This window comes from Nicotiana tomentosiformis, chromosome 2 (assembly GCF_000390325.3).
Source record: "Nicotiana tomentosiformis chromosome 2, ASM39032v3, whole genome shotgun sequence".
NCBI lineage: Eukaryota > Viridiplantae > Streptophyta > Magnoliopsida > Solanales > Solanaceae > Nicotiana > Nicotiana tomentosiformis.
This window is the reverse complement of record NC_090813.1, coordinates 79,403,496-79,426,327: the sequence shown is the minus strand read 5'-3', so window position 1 is coordinate 79,426,327 and position 22,832 is coordinate 79,403,496. Positions and strand designations below refer to the sequence as shown.

Below are 22,832 nucleotides of genomic sequence, written 5' to 3'. Positions count from 1 at the left end.
CTGTGTAGAAATAGAGAGCTACAAAATCTTGAGAATTTTTCTTTGTGTTCCATTCAATATGTACAAGGATATTTATACAAGTATTCAATAGATAAGGACAAAAAGTTAAACATACACCTATCTTATATGTATTGGCTATCTAATATAAACAAAAATACAGCTATATGTACTAATGTACTATGTACAATTTCTATATACCGTTAGAGGTATATTCAGGAATCTAAAGTTGTATTACAGTTATTTTGTATACAGTTATTTTTGTATTTGAACTAAATGGCTCGTCTTCTTCTGATTATGTGTTGGGCTATGTTGAACCAGCAAACCTTGTGGCCCAATACATAAACTCTCTTTAGCATGTGGCCCAATACATAAACACTCTTTAGTATGTGTTTCAATACATAAGTCTTTAGTTTTCCGTCTAGATGCCTCGACAGATTTCAAGTTAGCCCCAATTCCCTCATCATACTTCGAATTAGCCCCAAATGTAGCACTCTCGAGATTATTGATGCCATCCCCCCCACCTCCCCTAGCTGGGGGGAGTGTAGCGATCCCCAACTTGCCGAGAATCGAGTGGTGAGAAGGCCCAAAAATCGATTTTGTGAAGATGTCAGCGAGTAGTGAAGACGAGGCCACAAAAGATAAGGAGATTAAACCGGAAAGGAATTATTGCCTCACAAAGTGACAATCAAGCTCAACATGCTTTGGTCTTTCCTGAAATACTGGATTACGAGTGATGTGAATTGCAGCTTGTGAGTTTGAGTGAATTGGAACAGGGAGAGTGGGAGAAATTGACAAATCTGTGAGAAGCCTAGTTAACCAAGTGACTTCGGCAACTACTCGTCTCATAGATCGATATTCCGCTTCTGCGGACTATAAAGAAATTGAAGCTTGCTTCTTAGATTTTTACAAAATTGGTGACCCTCCTAGAGTCACAAAATACCTACTGATCGATTACCGAGAATTAACACAAGACCCCCAATATGCGTCGCAAAATGCTAGAAGTTTTAAATAAGGATCAGCAGACACAAAAAGTCTTTGTCCGGGATTTGATCTGAGATATCTAACCACTCGAAGAGCTGCATTAAAGTGTGGCAAGCGAGGTTATTGCATAAATTGACTTAGGTGTTGCACTGGATATGAAAAATCTGGTCGTGTGTGAGTTAAATAGTTCAACTTTCCAAGAAGCAGTCGATACACAGAAGGATCTGAAAGGAGCTCCCCGGATTCACTGCTGAGCTTACATGAAGGATCCAGAGTAGATGAGACAGAGGGCAAATGGTTGCAATCGAACTCATCGAGAACCTCTAAGGTAAATTTTCTTTGACTGATAATTAAACCTTGGGTCTCACGTAGAGTTTCAAGTCACAAAAATAATGTAATTCACTTAGATCTTTGATTTGAAATTCATTATGAAGGAAACTTTTCAATTGAGCTAAATCTTCTTCGTTATTTCCAGTGAGAAGTATGTCGTCAACATAAACTGCTACAATTGAGATTGAGTCCTCTGATTTCTTGTTAAAAAAAGAGTAGTCGTTAAGAGAGGAAGAAAAACCTTTAAAGTTTAAGGTTGTTGTAAGCCTTGCATACCATTGGCCTAAACAAACATGGTTAGGACTGGGTGGTGTCATTCTTGCTGGGAACTTTATGTACACTTCTTCTTGTAACTCCCCATGAAAGAATGCATTGTTAACATCTAGTTGTGAAATTTTCCACCATTTCTTGATGGCAACATCTAGAAGGCATCTTATAGTTGTCATTTTAACAATAGGGGAAAAGGTTTTTGGAGCTATACCAGCTTAATTGGCAACATTCGCACTAACATCTAGATTTGAACACACTAGTTGTGCACCCTTCACCTGCTGAAGCAATTGAACAAGTTGAGAAACATGTTCCTGTGTGAGCTGGTTGTTAACATTCACTGCTTCAATAGCATTTTGTTCCTCTGTTCCACTTACTCAGTATGTTACATTGCTCTTAGCAGGTCCCTGAAACTTCCTTGGCTTGGTGAATTTGAAATTTGCTGGAAAACCAATGATCTTGTAGCACTTATACACTAAATGCCCTGGTTTTTTGCAGTAGGAACAAACCAGGTTGTTTTTCTTTCCTTTGAAGTCAGAATTTTCAAATTTTTGACCTGTATGATTCTGATTTGCAGCCATAAAGGATGAAGAGTCTCCAGGAAAGTGAGAGTTCACATAAACTTCCCTCTGTTTTTCATCTTGCATCAAGAGGGAATAAGCATGACCCACAGTTGGAAGGGGTAACATCATTAAGATACTATTTTTCACAGAAGCATAGGCGTCATTCAATCCCATGAGAAACTTAATCAACCTCTCATCCTGAAGTGACTTGGCCATTTTGACTTTTCCTCCATAATTGCACTCACATGAGCACTTGACATGAGTGTTCAAGGTATCCAGTTCATCCCACAATCTCTTTATCTTAGTGAAATAGCCTGCTACTTCACTTGACACCTGGATTAAATCACTCAATTGCTTCTGTAAATGATACATCTTTGCACCATTTGACTGACCAAATCTGTCTTCCAAATTATCCTACTGATCTTTGGTTGTTTGAGAGTATATGACATTATCAGCTATTTCTCTCGAAAGAGAGTTCAATAGCCAAGATATCATCATGTCATTACACCTACTCCACAGCTTAAAGTCAGGTGTTTCTGAGCTTGGTGCAAGGCAGGTACCATCAATGAATCCTACCTTGTTGTTGGCAAAATAAGCTATAAGGATGGATCTGCGCCACCCTCCATAGCTTCTACCATCAAAGCTTGTGTTTACCAACTTCATTCCTCGTGAATCAGAGGGGTGAAGAAAGTAGGGATAGCTTGAGTCATTTATTCCACCTTCATTATTCCCAGAATTGGTGATGTTTATTGAAGTGGCCTCAGTAGATTCAGGTGTAGAACCCACTGAAGATTAAAGATTGAAGAATGAAAATGAAGGAAAAAAGAGAAACTGATGAAGAGAAAGACAATATGATCGATCTTAGAGCTAGTGCTTTGATACCATGTAGAAATAGTGAACTACAAAATCTTGAGAATTTTTCTTTGTGTTCCATTCAATCTGTACAAGGATATTTATACAAATATTCAATAGATAAGGACAAAAAATTAAACCTACACTTGTCTCATATGTATTGTCTATCTAATATAAACAAAAAATACAACTATATGTACTAATATACTATGTATAATTTTCTGTATACCGTTAGAGGTATATTCAGGAATCTAAAGTTGTATTACAACTATTTTGTATTTGAACTAAATGGCTTGTCTTTTTCTGATTATGTGTTGGGCTGTGTTGAACCAGCAGACGTTGTGGCCCAATACATAAACTCTCTTTAGCATGTGGCTCAATGAATAAACACTTTTTAGTATGTGTCCCAATACACAAGTCTTTAGTCTTCAGTCTAGATGTCTCGACAAACTTCAAGTTAGCCCCAAATTCCCTTGCTAGACTTCGAATTAGCCCCAAATGTGGAACTCTCGAGATTGTTGATGCCATCAACCTGTGTATGAACTTCCAGCATATTATGCTAGAACTCCAACACACGAAAAGTTCCAACATAATATACTGGAGATTGGAGCACCTGTGTATGGACTTCCAGCATATTATGCTGGAACTCCAGTATATTATGCGGGAAATATTTTTCAGATTTTGAACAGTATTTTCGTTCAGATTTATCTTTACATGAAAAGTGGCTAAATTTCGATTACTTTGAAATTGTGGCTATTTTTCAATTACCACTTGTAAATAGGACTATTTTTGAATTTCATCCGTTGTAATTAGATGAATTTTCATAAAGTAGTATATATTTGACGCGTTATGTAATTTTTCCTTATATTTAAAGAGCAATTTGGAGTGCCAAAGTGTACTTTTTTTATCCCATTTAACACGCCATTACTACTGTTTGATGACTCAAACAACTTTAGTTTTTACTAAACAATTTCAAGGATTTATTCAATATTTATAATTTTTATATATTATCATTTCAATTACTCGTACAACTTTTCATGTAGGTTCTCTAAATCAACTTTATTTTAAAAAGTAAGTCATCAACGTGCAATTATACATATAGTTGTTCATATTTAATATTTATTTTTTCTAACCGGTATACATATATTATACATAGTTATATATATATATATATATATATATATATAATATTATACCTCCGCCGACTATTTTAAATTTAAGAAATTAGATGAAAAGCTATTTGAGTTAATTTTCAATACTTAATAATCAAGAAGTATATAAGATAAACAATAACTTTAACCAAACCAAGTTGGATTTTCAAAGTATGGGGTAAGGAGAGATCCAAGGGGTTGTGGTGCAAATAATCCCGTGACTCTCTTTACAGATTCAAACTAATCTCACGAATAGATCACAAAGAAAAAAAATGAACTCGCATATTCTCACATGAAATTTCAAACTAATCTCATAGATAAATCAAAAAAGTAAAACAAATTTAAGAAAACTAATGTAAAAATACATCGATAGGAATGCACAACACAATTAAAAAGTGTAGACTGCCATGATTGCACTAAAACAAATCTTAATCAATAATAGAGTACATCGACTTTTCTATTTGCCCCTCTTGTCCCTACTCCATATTTAAATCCATGAAAAAAGTAAGGAATTGTGAATCCAAATAAGATTAACACAAAATTGACCAACTTATGCACAATTCCAGGATCGCAATCTCAATCATGGTCCCCATCTCTTCATAAAAAACTCTGCTACTGGAAAACTATTTAAACTTCACACGTGCTCCAATTATACTACTACCATATTCAAATGGGTTTTTATTACAAAAATCAGACAATATAATATCCTCTTGCCAGCTAATCATGTTTGCTGACATGCATAATATTGATGTTCATTTATATGTACTAATTGTGTAAAATTTTATATTAAGTGTGTAGTTTATCATGCTATAACAAATAATTTGCCTTATTATTTAGATTTTAATATCACTATTAAGAATGATTATATATAATTAATTTTGTTTTAAAATGTGATAGTTTAATTTTTTAGCACGGTCTATAAGTTACCCTCTATTTAAAAATCTCTAGGTTTAAGGCCTTTACTAAATGGCAGATGAACGCATGTGTTTGCTGGTGGACAAGATTCTTGACAGCTGTATTTTGACTGGATCGACTTGCTTCGTTTGCATTATGTTCGCCCGACGATTTAAATAAGTTCCATAAAAAAGAACCAAAAATGGCAACACAGGAACATTTTACTTGGACCTTGTAGAAGGGTAATCAAAGATAGAATCATCTCTATTTCATCATGAGACAATCATAGCTTAGTCTCTGTCATTTTGCTACAAAAGTCCTCTTATCTGTTCTTCTTTCAGGTGTACTTTCTTTCTTATTCCTCTCTTGAGGTACATTTGATTTGTTAAAACATGTCACTGCAGAGACAAGGAATGCAGAACCTTCGGCTTCTGTTTATTCTTCTATTATCATTCTTTTTGTCAAAATGTTATGCCCAAGAAACCTTTCTCCACTGTATTTCTAGTCAATTTTCCAAAAGTAACATCACAGGAGTTGTGTATTCTCCAAAATCACCAACATATTCATCTATTATAGATCATGCCCAGAAAAACCCAAGATGGTTAAATTCTTCATCTGCACATCCCCTCTTCATTATTGCCCCTCGTAAAGAATTTGAACTTAGACCTGCTATTCTTTGCAGCAAAATATTTGGTCTGCAAATTAGAGTGTTAGGGGGTGGTCATGATTATGAAGGTGTCTCCTTTCGTGCCGAATCCCCGTTTGTCATGATTGATATGAGTAATCTTGATGAAATCAACATTGACTTGGAGGAAGAAACAGCCTGGATTCAAGCAGGGGCGACATTGGGACAATTATACTATGAAATTGCAAAGAAAAGTAGACTACATGCATTTCCAGGAGGCATATGCTTTACTACTGGAAGTGGTGGGCTAATTAGTGGTGGAGGACTAGGTTCTTTCATTCGGAAATTTGGGCTTGCAGCAGATAATGTTATCAATGCTCGTGTTATGGATGCTAATGGAAGAATCCTTGACAGAAAATCAATGGGAGAAGACTTTTTTTGGGCCATAAGAGGAGGTGGAGGTGCAAGTTTTGGAATCATTCTTGCTTGGAAACTCAAACTTGTTCATGTCCCTGAGAAGGTTTCTGTTTTCAGGGTTCATAGAATGCTCGTCGGAAATACTATAAATCTCCTCCAGCAATGGCAACATACAGCACATTTACTGCCTAAAGAGTTCTTCTTAAGAATGATTATGCAAAATGATGGAGCAGGAAAGGAAAAGAAAGTCAAAGTCACATTTGAAGCACTATTTCTTGGGACAGTTAGTGATTTAATTCCAATTGTAAACCAAAACTTCCCTGAGTTTAATTTGGAGCACAAGGATTTCTTCCAAGAGCCAGTAATAAATTGCACTGAGAAACCTTGCTTGAAGAAAGAATGCCATGAAGTTCCCTGGATTGGATCTGTCTTGTTTTTGTACAATAAAGGAGTGAACGAATCACTTGAGGTTTTGTTGGATAGCAGTATTCCTGTATATAAGAATTATTTCAAGGGAACATCTGATTTTGTGAAGACTCCAATTCCGGAAAACGGATGGAAAATGATAGAAAGACTGTTTCTTGAAGAGGACAAACCTATGATTATATTAGAACCATTTGGTGGAAGGATGGATGAAATTTCAGAATCAGAACTTCCTTTCCCTCATAGAAAAGGAAATTTGTACAACATTCAGCACTTAGTGAATTGGGACGATAACAGTGAAAGTGTATCGAGGAAAAAGATAGAATGGATGAGAAAATTTTACAGGAAAATGGAGCCATTTGTTGCCAATTCTCCTAGGACAGCCTATCTCAACTATAGGGATCTTGATTTTGGGACTAACCAAGAAGACTATAGCTATTCCAAGGCCAAAATCTGGGGTGAAAAGTATTTCAAAGGCAACTTTGAGAGGCTGGCTAAAGTGAAGAGTCAGGTAGATCCAGAAAACTTTTTCAGATACCAACAAAGCATTCCACCTTTTGCTATAACAGGACTGACAAATTTAGTTGAAGAAGGATGGGCAAGTGTTTACATCCCACCTGAATTACAGTTATTCTGATATGTAACTTATTGCAAATGTATCCACAAAGGCAAAAGTCAATACAAATGTACTTTACATGGATGGTTATCAAAATGCAATCAGCCTCATATTCACAAGCAAAAAGAAATATTTGCTATATGAATCAAACACACATACTCTTTATCAGAAAGTGAAGAATCTTTCTATGATTGCCTGTTTAGTTTGTGTTTTCCAAAGCTAACAAACTCTAGTCTTCTCATCATATTAGAAAAACAAGGTGGTAGGAACAATTTCCAAATCCACAATAATCACCAAAATAGAGATGCTTTTATCTTTCTAAACTTTATGAGTATCTTTCAGGTATCTCAATATATTCACATGTTAGAAAATTTTACACAATAGCAGTAGAAATATTAAAACTTCTATCCTTTCAGTTACTTAGATGGGATTTTCCTATAAACCTACCCTCAAGACGAACTAATGTGTTATATATATATATTCCTACAATTCTTTTTAGTTTGAAAAAAATTTCAACCATCATCAGTACTGTTCTATTGATAATTAGTTTTGCTTGACATTCTCTCTGTTCTAATTTAATATTCATTTCAGTCTTCTTTAAGTAAATATACATATTTTCTTAGAAATTCTAAAGTTCTATGAGACAATTTACTTTGCTCTAAACAATCTATTTTATCTTCTATGATCGAAATGTCAATATGTTGCTCCAGGCACTCCCTTAGTTAATGTCGTTTCAATTTCTTTTCAATAACCTTAGAAAAACTTGAGATGAACGAGATCATTGATACGTTATAACTCAAATACTAAACTTACAAAATGAAACAGTTTCTACCGAAATGCTTGGAAAAGAAACTACTAGTATATAAATCAAATAGATAATTGCTAGACCTAATGTTCCTAATAAAATAATTAAATAGTTAGAGTAAGTATCTAACCGAAAGAATTAACTTTGATAGCACCTTATTAATAGTACTAGTTAATAGTATTAATACTTAAAAACAATTAATTTAGGATTTAAAGCTGTCACCCTAATTAGTAGTCATAAGAAACATAATTAATTTGAGAGATTAATCTTGCTTCTCTCTTTTTGTTGGACGTTTGTGAAAATGTTTTGTTTATGTGCATGTTTCAAACGCCTAATTAATGGTAGTAATAAATAGAATTAATTTGATATCTTGAGCTGGCCGTGCAATTATTAATTATAGAGTAGTAGTAATATACGACTGACAATGTGGAAAAGCCAACGATGAACCGTTGATAGCCATTCGATATATTTTTCCCTCTGTTACAACTTCAATGACATCAGCAAAGTCAATTTATGTTTTAAAAGTCCAATTCGAGAAACTTCCCATCGCCAATATTAACTATACCACATCAAAGTATATTTTTATGGATAATACAAATCTTGCCAACTGAAAACCCGGATTTAGATGTCTGTATCTTAACGTGCTTTGGGTCAAAGTCAAACTGTTGAATAAAGTCAGAAACTAATATGCATTCAAATACATTAAATTTCTTTTATCAGTCACTCAAATACACCAAATTCCTCTGAATAAATGTAGATTATTTGAAACGGTACTCACGAGCAAATTCATATTCTTTCCCTCAAAGCATGATATAGCTCATTCTTTGTCATTCTCGCATTAGAAAGTACTCTAATTCTTTTAGATAGCAATCTCTTGCATGAAAAGAAATGGGCAGACTTCAATTTCTCTCTCTTTTAATTTTTTCATTCTTTTTGTTAAAATGTTCCTCCCAACAAGACTTTCTCCACTGTGTTTCCAAATACTCTAAAAACAATATTACCAAAAACATTTACACCCCAAACACTCCAACTTATTCATCTATCCTGGAATACGCTCAAAAGAACCCCAGATGGTTGAATACTTCACATCCCCTCTTTATTGTCTCCCCTAGGAAAGAATCAGAAATCAAGCCTGTTATCCTTTGTGGTAAAAAACTAGGCTTGCAAATCAAAATAAAAAGTGGTGGCCACGACTATGAAGGCATATCTTATCGTTCTGAATCCCCATTTGTTATGCTTGATTTAAGCAGTCTTAACAAAATCAAGATTAATCTCAAGGACGAAACAGTTTGGGTTCAAGCTGGGGCGACCCTTGGCCAGCTTTACTATGCAATTGCCAAGAAAAGTAAAGTGCATGGATTTCCAGGAGGAGTTTGCTTTAGTATTGGCACTGGTGGAATCATCAGTGGTGGTGGCCTCGGCGCTCTGATGAGAAAGTTTGGCCTAGCAGCTGATAATGTTGTAGACGCTCGTGTAATGGATGTCCATGGAAAAATCCTTGACAGACAGAAAATGAAAGAGGATTTGTTTTGGGCAATAAGAGGAGGTGGAGGAGCAAGTTTTAGTGTCATTCTTGCATGGAAACTCAAACTTGTTCGTGTTCCTGAAAAGGTTACTGTTTTCACAATTCGTAGGAAGTTAGAGGGTAACAAAAAGCTTCTCCAAAAATGGCAAAATATATCACATCAGCTACCTGAAGATTTGTTCATTAGAGCTATTATTCAAAATGGTAGAACAGGAAATAATGATGAAAAGTTTTTGGAATTCTATTTTCAAGCACTATATGTTGGACCAGTTGATGAGTTAATTCCATTACTTAAAGAAAAATTTCCTGAGTTTGATTTGGAGAAAAAAGATTGCTTCCAAGATCCTGTTAATGCAGAGAAAGAATGCTATGAAGTTCCCTGGATCGGGTCAGTCCTGTATTTCTTTTTTAGGAAACCAAATGAATCACTTGAAGTTCTGTTAGATAAGACAATTCCAACACAGAAGAACTATAACAAAGGGACATCTGATTTTGTGAAGAGTCCAATTCCTGAAAATGGTTGGGAAATAGTAGAAAGACTGTTTTTGGAAGAAGAAAGACCCCAGATAATTTTGGAGCCATTAGGTGGAAAATTAGATGAAATTTCAGAATCTGAAATTCCATTCCCACATAGAAAAGGCAATTTGTATAATATTCAGTATTTGGTCAACTGGGGTGATAATAGTGAGAGTGTATCAAGCCAGAAGATAGCATGGATTAGGAAACTTTACAAGGAAATGGAGCCATTTGTTGCAAAATCTCCAAGAACTGCTTACTTGAATTACAGGGACCTTGATTTTGGAACTAATGAAGAGGACTACAGCTATTCCAAGGCCAAAATCTGGGGTGAAATGTATTTCAAGGGCAACTTTGAGAGATTGGCCAAAGTAAAGAGTAAGGTGGATCCCAGCAATTTTTTCAAAAATGAACAAAGTATTCCACCTTATCGAACTTATTATAGCTGAAGAGGACCAGAGTGCATACAGGGTTTCATGTGTATGTTAATCAGCTGAAAAATAATAATCTAAGCTGGTTATTTGAACTTTGAAGTTTTACAAAGACTACTATTCTAGAATAAGAAAATATTCATGTGGACAATTTAATTTGGTACATGTTCTATAAATGTATCATTTTGTCAAATCATTACAGCTTTGCAGAACAAATATTGAATGCTCTTTTCTGGATTAAAATAAATCTTGAATTTATGTTGCTCTATTATTCTTTTAATTTTACTTATACCTTGTATCTGTATTTAGAAATTCATTATGTTGCTATGTGTTCGATTGTAAATTCAAAATTTATAAACTTCAAACCCTAACTCCGCCTTTGATCTTTGACTGAAATGCATCAGATGGGATGCACGTTCCAGATTTTTGGCACAAGTCAGGAACCAAAGTAACGCATGAAATCCGAAAAGAACAATATTAATGTGCAAAAAAAAAAAAAAGCAACAGAAGTACATATTGTGCATTCTTAGCATGCCATACAAGTTTGGGCTACCGGCCGTTGGCCAAGATTTTCTGCACATTAATCCTAGCTCCGCCTCCTATCTTTGGTAGAAGTCTTTGATGCATCGAGTGACGGACTCAGGATTTTGTGCAAGCGAGTTCAATTTTAGAAGTACATAACTTTAGTCGTAAAATAATAGTTGTCAAGTGGGTTCAAATAAAATATTTACACAAAATTTACACAGTTTTAATTCTAATTTATACATATACACAGTATTATTTTTTGACGAAGCGGATTCAGTTGAACCCGCTAGCCATCACCTGGGTCCCGCCACTGATGCATCCACTTACTGACTCGTATTCTTAATCAGAAGGGATGCACGTTCGAGATATTTAGTGAAACGTAAGTATTATTCAAACTTATGTGTCCAACAAAAAGGCAAAAAATCAGGTCCTGTATAATACAAAGAAGCATAATATATGATTGACTATGTTCCGGAATTATCTTGTTGAAGGAAATAGTATGACGGAGACAATATTCAGCAAGCAAATTGGAGTTAATGTGATTTTAGCTCATAGGAAAAGATGATGCAAAGGTTCTTAAATTTTTGTTGGATTTTTAGATTAGCTTACAATACCATTATGCATTCTTCGTGCCCCTCTTGTACATTAAGCTAGTCAATGACCACCACTCCAGTAATTTCAAATTTATTATTTCATACGGTCCACAATAAGTGACAATTTTACTTTTTTATTTTGGTCCAAAATAAGTGTCAATTTACATAATCAAGAAAAAATTAATTTTATATTCCAAAATTTGCCCTTATTTACATATTCCAATGTGTTAAGGTAACAATTAATTAAGGTTAATTTAATGAATACATCTTTTTTTTCTCTAGGAGTTTGTATTTCCTTAATGAGTGTGCCAAAGATAAAATGAACACTTATTGTGGACTGGAGAGAATAGTTTTTTGCAAGATATTAATACCTAATTCCTTAGTTGCCCTTTGGCAGCTAATAATTAATTATCTTTCGGATCATTTGATTTTAGTATTATTAACCTCATGTTTGAAATTCTTTTTATTCCCGTTCGATCCCCATTTGTTGAAGCTATTCTTTGTTGACTCGAACCCACGATTATGAAATTATGGGTGAGGTGCTGACCACATGAGCAACCCCTCTTATTGTCTGATTCATTTAATCATTTGGCTCAATTCCAACAGTCAAGTAGCTCCGTACGTAGTTGTGCAATAGTAGACGCATCAATATTTATAAATACTTAAAACGAAAAGTCTCCTTTGAGTTTTTCCGAATATTTTGATTGTAGTATTGTTAATCTCGTCTTTGATTCCTGGCTGACTTACAACTGTCAGGCATCTTTATAGTTGCAATCCCAAAAAAATTGATTTTATTTGAGTAATTAAGAATTACATCATCTTATTTTCCGAATATTTTGAGTCTAGTATTGTTAATCTAGTCCTGCACTAATTGATTACACAATAATAATTTCAATCACATTAGTACTCTACACATGAGAACCATGAAAACTAGGAAAGTCCATCTGTAAACTTATTTAGCCGCCATGTGAGAGAAATTACTAGAACACAAATATTAATCAAGATACCTCACAAAAGTATATGTTTATGGATTGTAAGTCTTGCCAGCTGAATGCTCGGATTTAGGGAAAAAGGATGCATAATTTCCAAGTGGGAGAAATTTTCCACCACCGCAATATTAATTGGGATAACTCACAAAACCACATGTTTGTGAATAGTACAAATATTGCCAGCTGAACTGGATTTAGAAAGAAAAACAAAGTCTAGGACTTATATATACATCTTATTCACTAGATTTATTTAAGAGTTTGATCTTGAGTCTAGGCACATGAAAAGATGTATAAATAAACAAATTCTTTTCTATAAAAGTATCATTTTGAAGGGTACCTCCTTTTCTTTCAAAGCATGATATATAGCTCAATTTTTGTCGTTCTGCTGGTTATAGAAGGTCCTTCACGTTCTCTTACATTGCAATTTCTTGCATGAAATCTACTGTGCTTCAGTTCAATCATATTGCCAGAATAGATTCACTTTATTTTGTTTTTTCTTGTTTTTTTAGATGACATGGATGGAAGTGACAGTGTCAAGTGTATTAGTTATTTAATTACTTAGTATAAGAATGAAAAAGCTGCCGTATTAAAAAGGACTAAAGAGGTTATGTTAATATATATTACTGTACACTGTAATTGGAACAATGAAGTACAGTAATTGATGTTTAGAAGGTAAAAACTTACCCGCACCGGGTATTTACCTAATGTAGTTAAGCTAACCATAGAACACAATATAAGGTCTATTAGGAGTCTTATTTTAAATAAATAAAAAATAAAAAATAGAATTAAGTCATACTAAGATAAATTAAAAAGAATCAGGGTTGCCGTAAGTTCTTTTAGTTCTTATTTCTTTTATTCATGTCTTCTTATGGCGTTCTTTTATTTCCGATCGGATCTACTTCTAAAGTTTTGCGTCATCAAGAGGAGTATGCTAAAGTAAATGCTGAAACAATATAACTGTGCAAAGCAAAGTTCTATTTCGTAAAGTTTTTTTGTTTGTTAATCTTCATATGTGTTCCACTGACAGTATACTAAAGTAAATGCTTCTTTGTTAAGTTTAAAATGTTTAATATATTTTTCAAAGTTAAAATGTATATATAAATAATGATCGTTACCCTAGTAGAAGGAAAATTAATTTTTGTATTTGTAGAGGCCAGTGATGGCACAGAAAGTAAACAAGAAATTAATGTCGTCATTCATTAACGTTACAGATCTAGACCGGAGCTTTGCAAGACTCTATTAAGTATTTTTAATATTATTGTTTAAGATGATATGGAAAATACATGGTAATTAACTATGATTAAAGACTAATACTTGTAGTTAAATAATGTGACATGTGTTATTAGTTTATTGGATGAGTGTAAACACCTGGTGCGGGTAAGTTTTTACCTGTTTAGAATGAGAGCCCATTACTTAAATGATCACTCAACTTTTCGAAATTATCTTGTAAAGTCATATTTCTTTCGTTTGTAAGAGAAAAGTCACTTAACTATGCCTATAGCACTCAAAAGGTTACTCAACAAGATTTCTCAAACTTTTGATCGTCGAATACCTATTTTACCCTCTAAATTATCAACTTTTATCTTGCTCTTTTTTTTTTTTACTTTTTTAATACAATAATTTTTTTTCTTTTTTTAATCAACATTATGGGCTTATCTATAGAAAAAATAAATTTTATTTAAAAATAAAAAAAATAAAAAGTTATTTTTCTAGCATATATAATGTCAGAATAATAACATAATTGAGCATAATTTTTAAGAATATATACTGTATATTATAAAAGTACCTTTATTTTAAATAATTATTTTCTATAATACGTGCATGGAATATATATTTTAACACTTTTATTTTCTTTCATTCTCAATTGTGTAAATAAACTTTTGAATTTTTGATGTTAATATCAAAATTATTATTACGAACAAATTATTCTAATTAACTTTCTACCATGCTCAATATTTTGTTATTCCAACATTAGCTTAAATACCTTTTTTATTTTTTAATTTATAAATAAAATTTATTTATTCTAAGGTAAGTATATAATATATTTAAAAAATAGAATTTTTTTTGTAATATTAAAAATCTTAAAAAATAAAAAGAAGATAAATTTTGATAATTTAGAGGGCAACTGTAACACCCCGGAAAATATCGAAGTACTTGAGCGCTAGTAAGTAAGTTGATGTGCGCTCATTATATTATTTTGTGTGCAGACAAGGACTATTAATATAATGGATATCAATTGGATATGATAATAAGTGTACGAGGCATATTATAAGTGGTGTGGGGTCTAGGAGAGCCCTAAGTCCAAGTCAAGTTGGAAATTTCATGATAGACTAAAGTTCCAAATGAGTACGCACAAGACCAAACTTTGGAGAAGCATATATATATATATATATATATATATATACACACACACACACACACACACACACATAAGGAGTTATGTGATGGATGACCTATAAAATTAAAGGTCTTCGAGTCTAGTTTTTAACGCTTAAAACCGTTCATCATTTGTGTCACTATCCAAAGTTCATAAAGGTCGTGATGGTGTCACGACCCAAAACCTAATCCATCGTGATGGTGCATATCGGTGGTACTAGGCAAGCCGACCTTCCCAAAAATACTTCCAAACTAAATATAAAAGTAAAGTAAAGCTTTCCATATGAGGAATTTTTCATAAAATCAAAGTTGAACTCAATATATAATCAAAATGCAAAAACCAGCCCCAAACATCGGAGTGTCACTAGTCATGAGCGTCTAAGTATTTAAAACTATTACAGTCAATGTCTAAATATCAGTACAAAATGGAAAGAAATATGGAAGGAGTAACAAGGTCCTGCGGACGCTGGCAGCTACCTTGCAATCTCCGAAACTCAAACAGGCCTGGACTCAACAATCTCCGTGCTCAGACACACCTCGATTTCCACATGTAGTGCAGGGTGTAGTATGAGTACAACCAACTCAGCAAGTAACAGAAATAAATAAGGAACTGAGAAGCAGTGACAAGCTATACAATACAGTTCATTTTAAAAGTTTTTAGTAAACAGTGAACATGCTTTCAAATCATGTGGTATAAGTCAAATCAGTTCGCGCTCATGTAAAACAGATATGAATCTTCTAGAAATTTCACAACAACAATAGATAACTAAGTGTAACAATAAATAAAAGCAAGTACAGCCTCTCAAGGCAGCAGTCACTCAACTTATCTCAACAGCTCACACTCTCGGCTCTCGGCTCTCAGCCCTCAATACACACTCTCAATAGGTACCTGCGCTCACTGGGGGTGTTCAGACTCATGAGGGGCTCCTACAGCCAAAGCGCTATAATCCGCACGGACAATTCACGTGCTGCACGGACAACTCACGTGCCATAGTATAAACATAAGGATCCGCACACACAACTCACGTGTCATAGAACAATACCTCACAACCAGACCCTCGACCTTATTCAGTCATGAACCTCTCTAGTCTCATAGCTCTCAATAAAGAAAGGAAAAACAGCCCAAACCAAAGTGTTACAGTAAATCATCAGGGAAAATAGCAGAGACTGAGGTAAAACATGTACAAGAAGCACTATGACTGAATATAACTAGCAGGAGCAGGAATATAGCCTAAGAATGATTTCTAACATGAAAGGCAGTCAAGTTCTAGTAGGAAGGAATGCATATGAACACAAATAAAGGTTATTAGACTTCACAGTATCCCGGAACGAACCAAGTCTCGATCCCTCACGACGTATATCCACACGCCCGTCACCTAGCATGGGTGCCACCTCCAAACAGTCACATTATACCAAACTCCGGGTTTCATACCCTCAAGACTAGATTTAAAACTGTTATTTACCTCAACAGTGTAGAACTCCTACTCCAGAATGATCTTTCCTCTCGAACCGGCCTCCAAATGACCCGAATCTAGCCATAAGCAATAAAATATGATCAATATGAGCTAAAGGAATGAATCCTGCAAGGGAAATACCAATTTATAGGCAAAATCCTGAAATTCATTCAAACCCGACCCCGAGCCCACGTCTCGAAATCCAACAAAAGTCACAAAAACCGAAAGCCCATTCACTCCCGAGTCTACCCATACTAAATTCATTAAAATCCGACCTTATTTGGTCCCTCAAATCTCCAAATTACTCTCTCCAAAATCCCAAGCCCTAACCCCTTATTTCACTCCAAAAATCCTACTAATTAGGTGAGAAATTAACGGAAAAATACCATAGCTAATGATAATAGAGCTCAAGCAACTTACCTTAGTGAATACCCTTGAATCCCCTTTAAATATCACTCCAAAAGCTCCAAAACCCGACTTGAAAATGGTGGAAATGAACTAAAATTCGCGAAGTGTTCAATTTGTAGTTTCTGCCCTGGTCTTTCGCACCTGCGGAAAATCAATGAAACCCCCAACCTTGCACCCGCGCTCCATATACGCATCTGCGACCACGCAGGTGGGAAAAACCTCGCATCTGCGACCACTGCCTAACCTCCTCACTTCCGCTTCTGTGGGCAACTATCTGCATATGCGGACTCGTAGATGCGACCTCTCCTATGCACCTGCAGACCCAGCCTACCTCAACACTGTCCGCACCTGCGAACTCCCACGCGCGCCTGCGACCTCGCACCTGCGGCTCCCCATCCGCAGGTGCGGAAATACCAGTAGCAACAACTTCAGGTGCATTTTCAAACTTCAAACAATCCGTTAACCACTCGGACTCACACCGAGCCCCTCGAGAACTCGACCAAACATACCAACAAGTCATATATCAACATACGAACTTAGTCGAACCTTTGAAACACTCAAAACAACATTAAAACACCTAATTACCCTTAGATTCAAGCCTAATAACTTCTAAACTTCCAAATCCGACAACCGATGCCGAAACCAACCAAACCACGTCCGAATGACTTCAAATTTTACACGCACTTCAAAAATGACACCACGAATCTACTCCAACTTCTGGAAATCCATTCTGATCCCGATATCAAATTTTCCACAGCCGACCGAAATTGCCAAATTTCCAAATTTTGCCAATTCAAGCCTAATTCCACTACGGACCTCCAAATCGCATTTCGGACACGCTCCTAAGTCCAAAATCACCTAACAAAGCTAATGGAAATATCAGAATTCAAATATGAGATTGTTTACACATAAGTCAACATCTGATTGATTTTTCTAACTTAAGCTTCTACTTTAGAGACTAAGTATCTCAATCCATTCCGAAACCACTCCGGACCCGAACCAACTAACCCGGTATATCATAATATACCTGAAAAGCACAAAAAGAAGCAGAAATGGGGGAAACAGGATTATCACTCTCGAATCGACCGGCTGGTCATTACAGATGGCTCCAGACTCCATTGTCAGGCAAGCCAACACTAAATAGTTAATTAAATCCTCTTTTTAATATTTTTGAAATCGTAAATTTACTTCAATTTAATTAGTAAAAAATAAATTTACCGAATAAATAATAATGTTTTCCAATTTCAATACTGAACATCCCATAATCATCCTAGAACCCTGTGTCACAAGTGCATGAGCATTTTCTAGGAATTCAAAATAAAATACAACAATTGTTCGGAATACAACTTTGGACAGGAAGACAATACAATACTCTGAAGGAGACTCTGCTGGCTGCGGGTCGTACATAAGATACAGCTCACCTAATTCCCCGTAATAATCATGCCTCTGCGCCTATAAGGCCACTAGTCAGATATGTACCTACACAAAACGTGCAGCTAGTGTAGTATGAGTACGTAAATCAATGCGTACCTAGTAAGTATCCCGCCTAACCTCGAAGAAATAGTGACGAGGGGTCAACTCGGACACTTACTATGGTCTATAATCAATATACCAATGATATGATAAATTATGGATTTTTATGAGGCAGCGGTAAACACAATAACATGAGACAGGTAAATAATTCTCTTGTTAATAGGGGATTTCCAAATTTATTTTCATCGTTTAACAATTTATATCTCCGGCCAATGAGGCCATAACAAATTATCAATTTATATCAGACTAGGGAGGCAATATTGTTATTTATAAATTTCAAGGCAAGCAATATAAGCATGCGCAAATCATGCCGAGGTCGTATAACCCGATCCAACAATTATTTAAGTTGTGCGCTGCTAGAGGGTCAAATGGCGTGAACCATAGATGCATCTATTTAATCTACCGAGGCATTCGACCCGTTCCATAAAAGATAACACATTCGAATAATCAATCAAGAATTCATCAAGGGGAAATTTTCCAAGAAAAAGGCAATTTCTCTTTTAAAAGTCAAGAAAACGATGTCTAGCCTTTTAGAAATTTATTAACACAGTTCAATATGATTAAGGAAATTAAATTGACAACAAGATTTCAAATATTACAAGTAAAGCATGCTTTTGGGTCCTAGACTACCCGAACTTAGACATAATAGTAGCTACGTACGTATGCGCAACACCTCGTGCGTACGTAGCCCCCACAAAAAGGAGTACACAGTGATTTATTTCACCTATGGAATAAATTCGGTTAGAAAGGAGACTTACCTCGCTCCGAAGTTCCATAATCGGCTCCCAAGCCATTCAATCAACTCAAATCGATGTCCAACGCTCCAAAACTAGTCAATAAATGAGCAAATCCATAAATATATACTTTAATACTCATTATAATCCAATTTATAACAATCCCCAACTCCGTTCGAAAAGTCGATAAAAATCACCCTTGGGCCCACGTGCCCGGATTTCGAAAACATTTGAAGATAAACTTTACCCATAACCCCACAAACTTAAATATATAATTTATTCTCAATTCTATGCCCAATTTCGTGGTCAAAATCCAAAATACCAAATTCTAGGTCTTCTACCAAAATCCCCACAATTTATACTAATTTCCATGTTCCAATCCATGTATAATTCATGAATTTAACTCACAAATGGGAAGAAACCACTTACCTAGAATTGCTTGATGAAAATACCCTTTTCAAAAGCTCCGAAAATCGCACAAGCCATGTGAAAATGGGTGAAATGGACTCAAACCCCGCTTTTAAAACATTCTGCCCAGCCCAGGTTCGCCCTTCTTCGCGATCGCGGGAGTGCCTTCGCGATCGCGAAGGCTAAGCACACTACCTCTGCATTCTCCTCTACGTGACTGCACACAAGTCCACGCGAACGCCACATTCTGTAATGCAACACTTCGCGATCGCACTCATACTCACGCGATCACGATGAGCAAATGCGTAGCATCAGGCCATCTTTCATTCCTTCTTCGTGAACGGATTACCACAGTCGTGTTCGTGTAGCACAACTACCCACCGCACCGTGATCGCAGGTCCATCATCGTGACCGCATAGACCATTTCACAGTCGCCCCCAAACAACTCTACGCGATCACGAACTTCCACTCGCGATGGCGTATAAAGAAACCAACAACAGTCATGACACCAACTTCAGTAGATCCCTCAAGTCGAATTTCAATCCCTTAACCATCCATATTCCACTCGAGGCCTCCGAGACCTCCACCAATCATACCAACACGTCTCAAAACACATTACGAACTTAGTCGAGCCTTCAAATCACATCAAACAACGCTAAAACCATTAATCTCACCCAATTCAAGCTTAATGAACTTTACAATTTCAAACTTCTATATTCGATGCCGAAACCTATCAAATCACGTCCGATTGACCTCATATTTTGCACACAAGTCAGATTTGACATTACGGACCTACTCCAACTTCCGGAATTGAATTCCGACCCCGATATCAAAAGGTCCACGTCCGGTCAAACTTCTCAAAAACCTTCAAATTTCTAGCTTTAGCCAAATGACTCCAAAATGACCTACGGACCTCCGAATCCACTTCTGGACGCGCTCCCAATACCAGAATCACCATAAGGATCTATTCCTAGACTCGGAATCCCAAACGGACATTGATAACATTGACATGTACTTCAATCCAAATTTATAAAATTCTTCCAAAATGCCAACTTCCACAATAGGTGCCGAAACGCTCCCGTGTCATCCAAAACCCGAACCGAGAATACGCCCAAGTCCGGATTCATCATACGAACCTGTTAGAACCTTCAAATCACGATTCCGAGATCGTTTACTTAAAAATCCAATCTTAGTCAATTCTTCCAACTTAAAACTTCCGAAAGGAGAATTTTCTTTTCAAATCAACTCTGAACTTCCGAAATTTTAATTCTGGCCACGCGTACCAGTCATAATACCTTATGTGAAGTTGCTCATGGCCTCAAACTGGTGAACGACGCGCTAGAGCTCAAAACGACCGGTCAGGTCGTTACATTTTCTCCCACTTAAACATACGTTCGTCCTCGAACGTGCTAAGAACTGCTCTGGGGTTGTCCGAAATCACTGTTTAATACCTCGTGCACTTACCCGTGCTACCACAACTCAGTTTAACACATTAGCTCGATCAAATCTGAAGATATTCTCTTTTATTTAGGCAAATAAGCCTTAGAGCCCAGTTCCAACATCCGGAATTCTCTACCAGGCCGACTTCCCACATACGAACACCATATCAATCACCACACAATGTACTAGAACATGGCTGCATACTTTTGCTGAATTCACACATGCACCGCAACATTCACTTGTCCATATTAACATTCTCTGATCATAATAACCGAAATCTCACGAATCTGATGCTCACAATACACCTCATGACATATATAAGTCTTGTTTCAACTTTGGCAATACCGCCACGACGGAAGAGATGTGTGGAAATTCATAACCAACTACCGAGTCAACAAACCATTGAACCTCTCCTCTTGACTAGAATCATCACCTCATTATGAACCAAATAATGGTATTTGCTCTTTAATATACTTCATATAATCCTATCGCACTAATCCCAGATCCAAAAATCTCGTCTCACCCAGTATAAGTTGCTCAGGCAACAAGCCACCTCAGACACGATCAAAAGTCTCATGTGATGCCACAATGGGCCATCAAGCTACCAACTCGAACATGATACATAAGAAAAATAACTCTGGAAGGGATTACTCAACCCACGTAACTAATTAGACAATCGAAAAGGTGTCATGAACCTTTCCTCAGAAAATGGGACACAAAACACGCAAAATAGAATATAGGGAACTGTACTCAACATCACACTGTTGCGGCGCGCAATCCGATCTAAACAACATACCCGTGGCGACGTGCTACCCGATCCGCACAAAAAGAATCTATAAGGGAATACTTACCGAGCTAGAATGCTCATTACTACAAAATATCCGAATATCGGACACAAGCACGCTAAGTACATCATACCATCCCTAGGAGGACCGACAACGCCATATGCTACAAACCTCAAGCACAACTAAGGTGTGATATATGATCTGAATCTCGAGAGCCATCCTGCTCATATAACATCATCGCTACGTGGAACCTCAACGCATAAGAAATTTATCAAGTCGTTTCACAACTCTCATGGCATAATATATTATTACATGAAATAGCCGACGACAAAATAACATCCAATGTACGAATACTCCTCCATAAGGAGCGCTAAGCTGAAATGAACACATCTGGCCCGATATAGAGCCCACATTCATATCTAGATCCATCCACAGACCTCAAGCTGATTCGGATCGCACCGTACTAGTCTAATAATCTTTCAAGGGTTCATAATAACCCTTTTCCCTATAACACACAAGAACAACCATCATATCCGGAACAAACCTCTATAGTCCATAATCAAATGAATCGAGTGCCCTTCAAGCTTAAATTCCCATATGAACAATAGTACCACAATCTCCATACTTGGTTCCAATCTTCAATCAATCAAGTGACTACATGTCACACTTATACAATCTTCCCGTGGAACGTGCTCCTATGACCTTTCGCACCGGATAACAAGTCTGTACATTCATACCACTGACCGCACAAACGCTGTAAAGTAAATCAAAAATTCGAAATCACTACTCAAAGCCTTTTGCACAGGACACCGATCTCAGGTGACGCTAAAGACAATACCAGCTTACTCTAACCATCTGAATCCTTTCCCGCTCATCCGAGCTCTTGACATTTTTGTCGACACCAAACTGTAACCTTGATCCTCAACTTCCAAATCCCATGCCGATCACTGCACTTAATGTTGCCAATGTGCAATAGTGTAAGAATTTCATTTTAACTTCCAAACCATTAATAGGGTAAACACTTCATCACATAGAAACCTTTTACTTAACTCATTCCAAGAGAACCATCACAACGCGCGACTGAATACTCATATCCGCAGAAAATACCAACCTCAAGTAGTGGTCTAAACCACCATAACCCATCCGGGATCCATCTGCACATAACATGCCATAATACTCGAAAACCTCCAA

At 36.1% G+C, this 22,832-nt stretch overlaps 3 protein-coding genes across 3 annotated transcripts; 2 read left to right on the top strand and 1 right to left on the bottom strand.

Annotated features, from left to right (window-relative positions):
- Positions 1-1,796: 1,796 nt before the first annotated feature.
- Positions 1,797-2,513, bottom strand: LOC138905127 (uncharacterized). The gene is made up of 2 exons (XM_070193631.1): positions 1,968-2,513; positions 1,797-1,856 (listed from the first exon to the last, which is right to left on the bottom strand). The coding sequence occupies exons 1-2, from the start codon at positions 2,511-2,513 to the stop codon at positions 1,797-1,799; spliced, it is 606 nt and encodes a 201-aa protein (XP_070049732.1).
- A 2,917-nt stretch (positions 2,514-5,430) lies between these two features.
- On the top strand, positions 5,431-7,307 carry LOC104087268 (berberine bridge enzyme-like 22). Its single transcript, XM_009591680.4, has one exon. The coding sequence runs from the start codon at positions 5,431-5,433 to the stop codon at positions 7,138-7,140; it is 1,710 nt and encodes a 569-aa protein (XP_009589975.1). The 3' UTR covers positions 7,141-7,307.
- Positions 7,308-8,646: 1,339 nt separating this feature from the next.
- Positions 8,647-10,652, top strand: LOC104087269 (berberine bridge enzyme-like 22). Its single transcript, XM_009591681.4, has one exon. It carries the CDS (start codon positions 8,813-8,815, stop codon positions 10,412-10,414), a length of 1,602 nt encoding a protein of 533 aa, XP_009589976.2. The 5' UTR covers positions 8,647-8,812; the 3' UTR covers positions 10,415-10,652.
- Positions 10,653-22,832: the final 12,180 nt, after the last annotated feature.

Coding starts and splice junctions, on each gene's coding strand:
- LOC104087269 (XM_009591681.4), top strand. CDS start 8,813: ATGGGCAGACTTCAATTTCTCTCTCTTTTAATTTTTTCATTCTTTTTG.
- LOC104087268 (XM_009591680.4), top strand. CDS start 5,431: ATGTCACTGCAGAGACAAGGAATGCAGAACCTTCGGCTTCTGTTTATT.
- LOC138905127 (XM_070193631.1), bottom strand. CDS start 2,513: ATGTATCATTTACAGAAGCAATTGAGTGATTTAATCCAGGTGTCAAGT. Junction 1,857..1,967: donor AGGGACCTGCTAAGAGCAAT/GTAACATACTGA, acceptor TTGCTTCAGCAG/GTGAAGGGTGCACAACTAGT.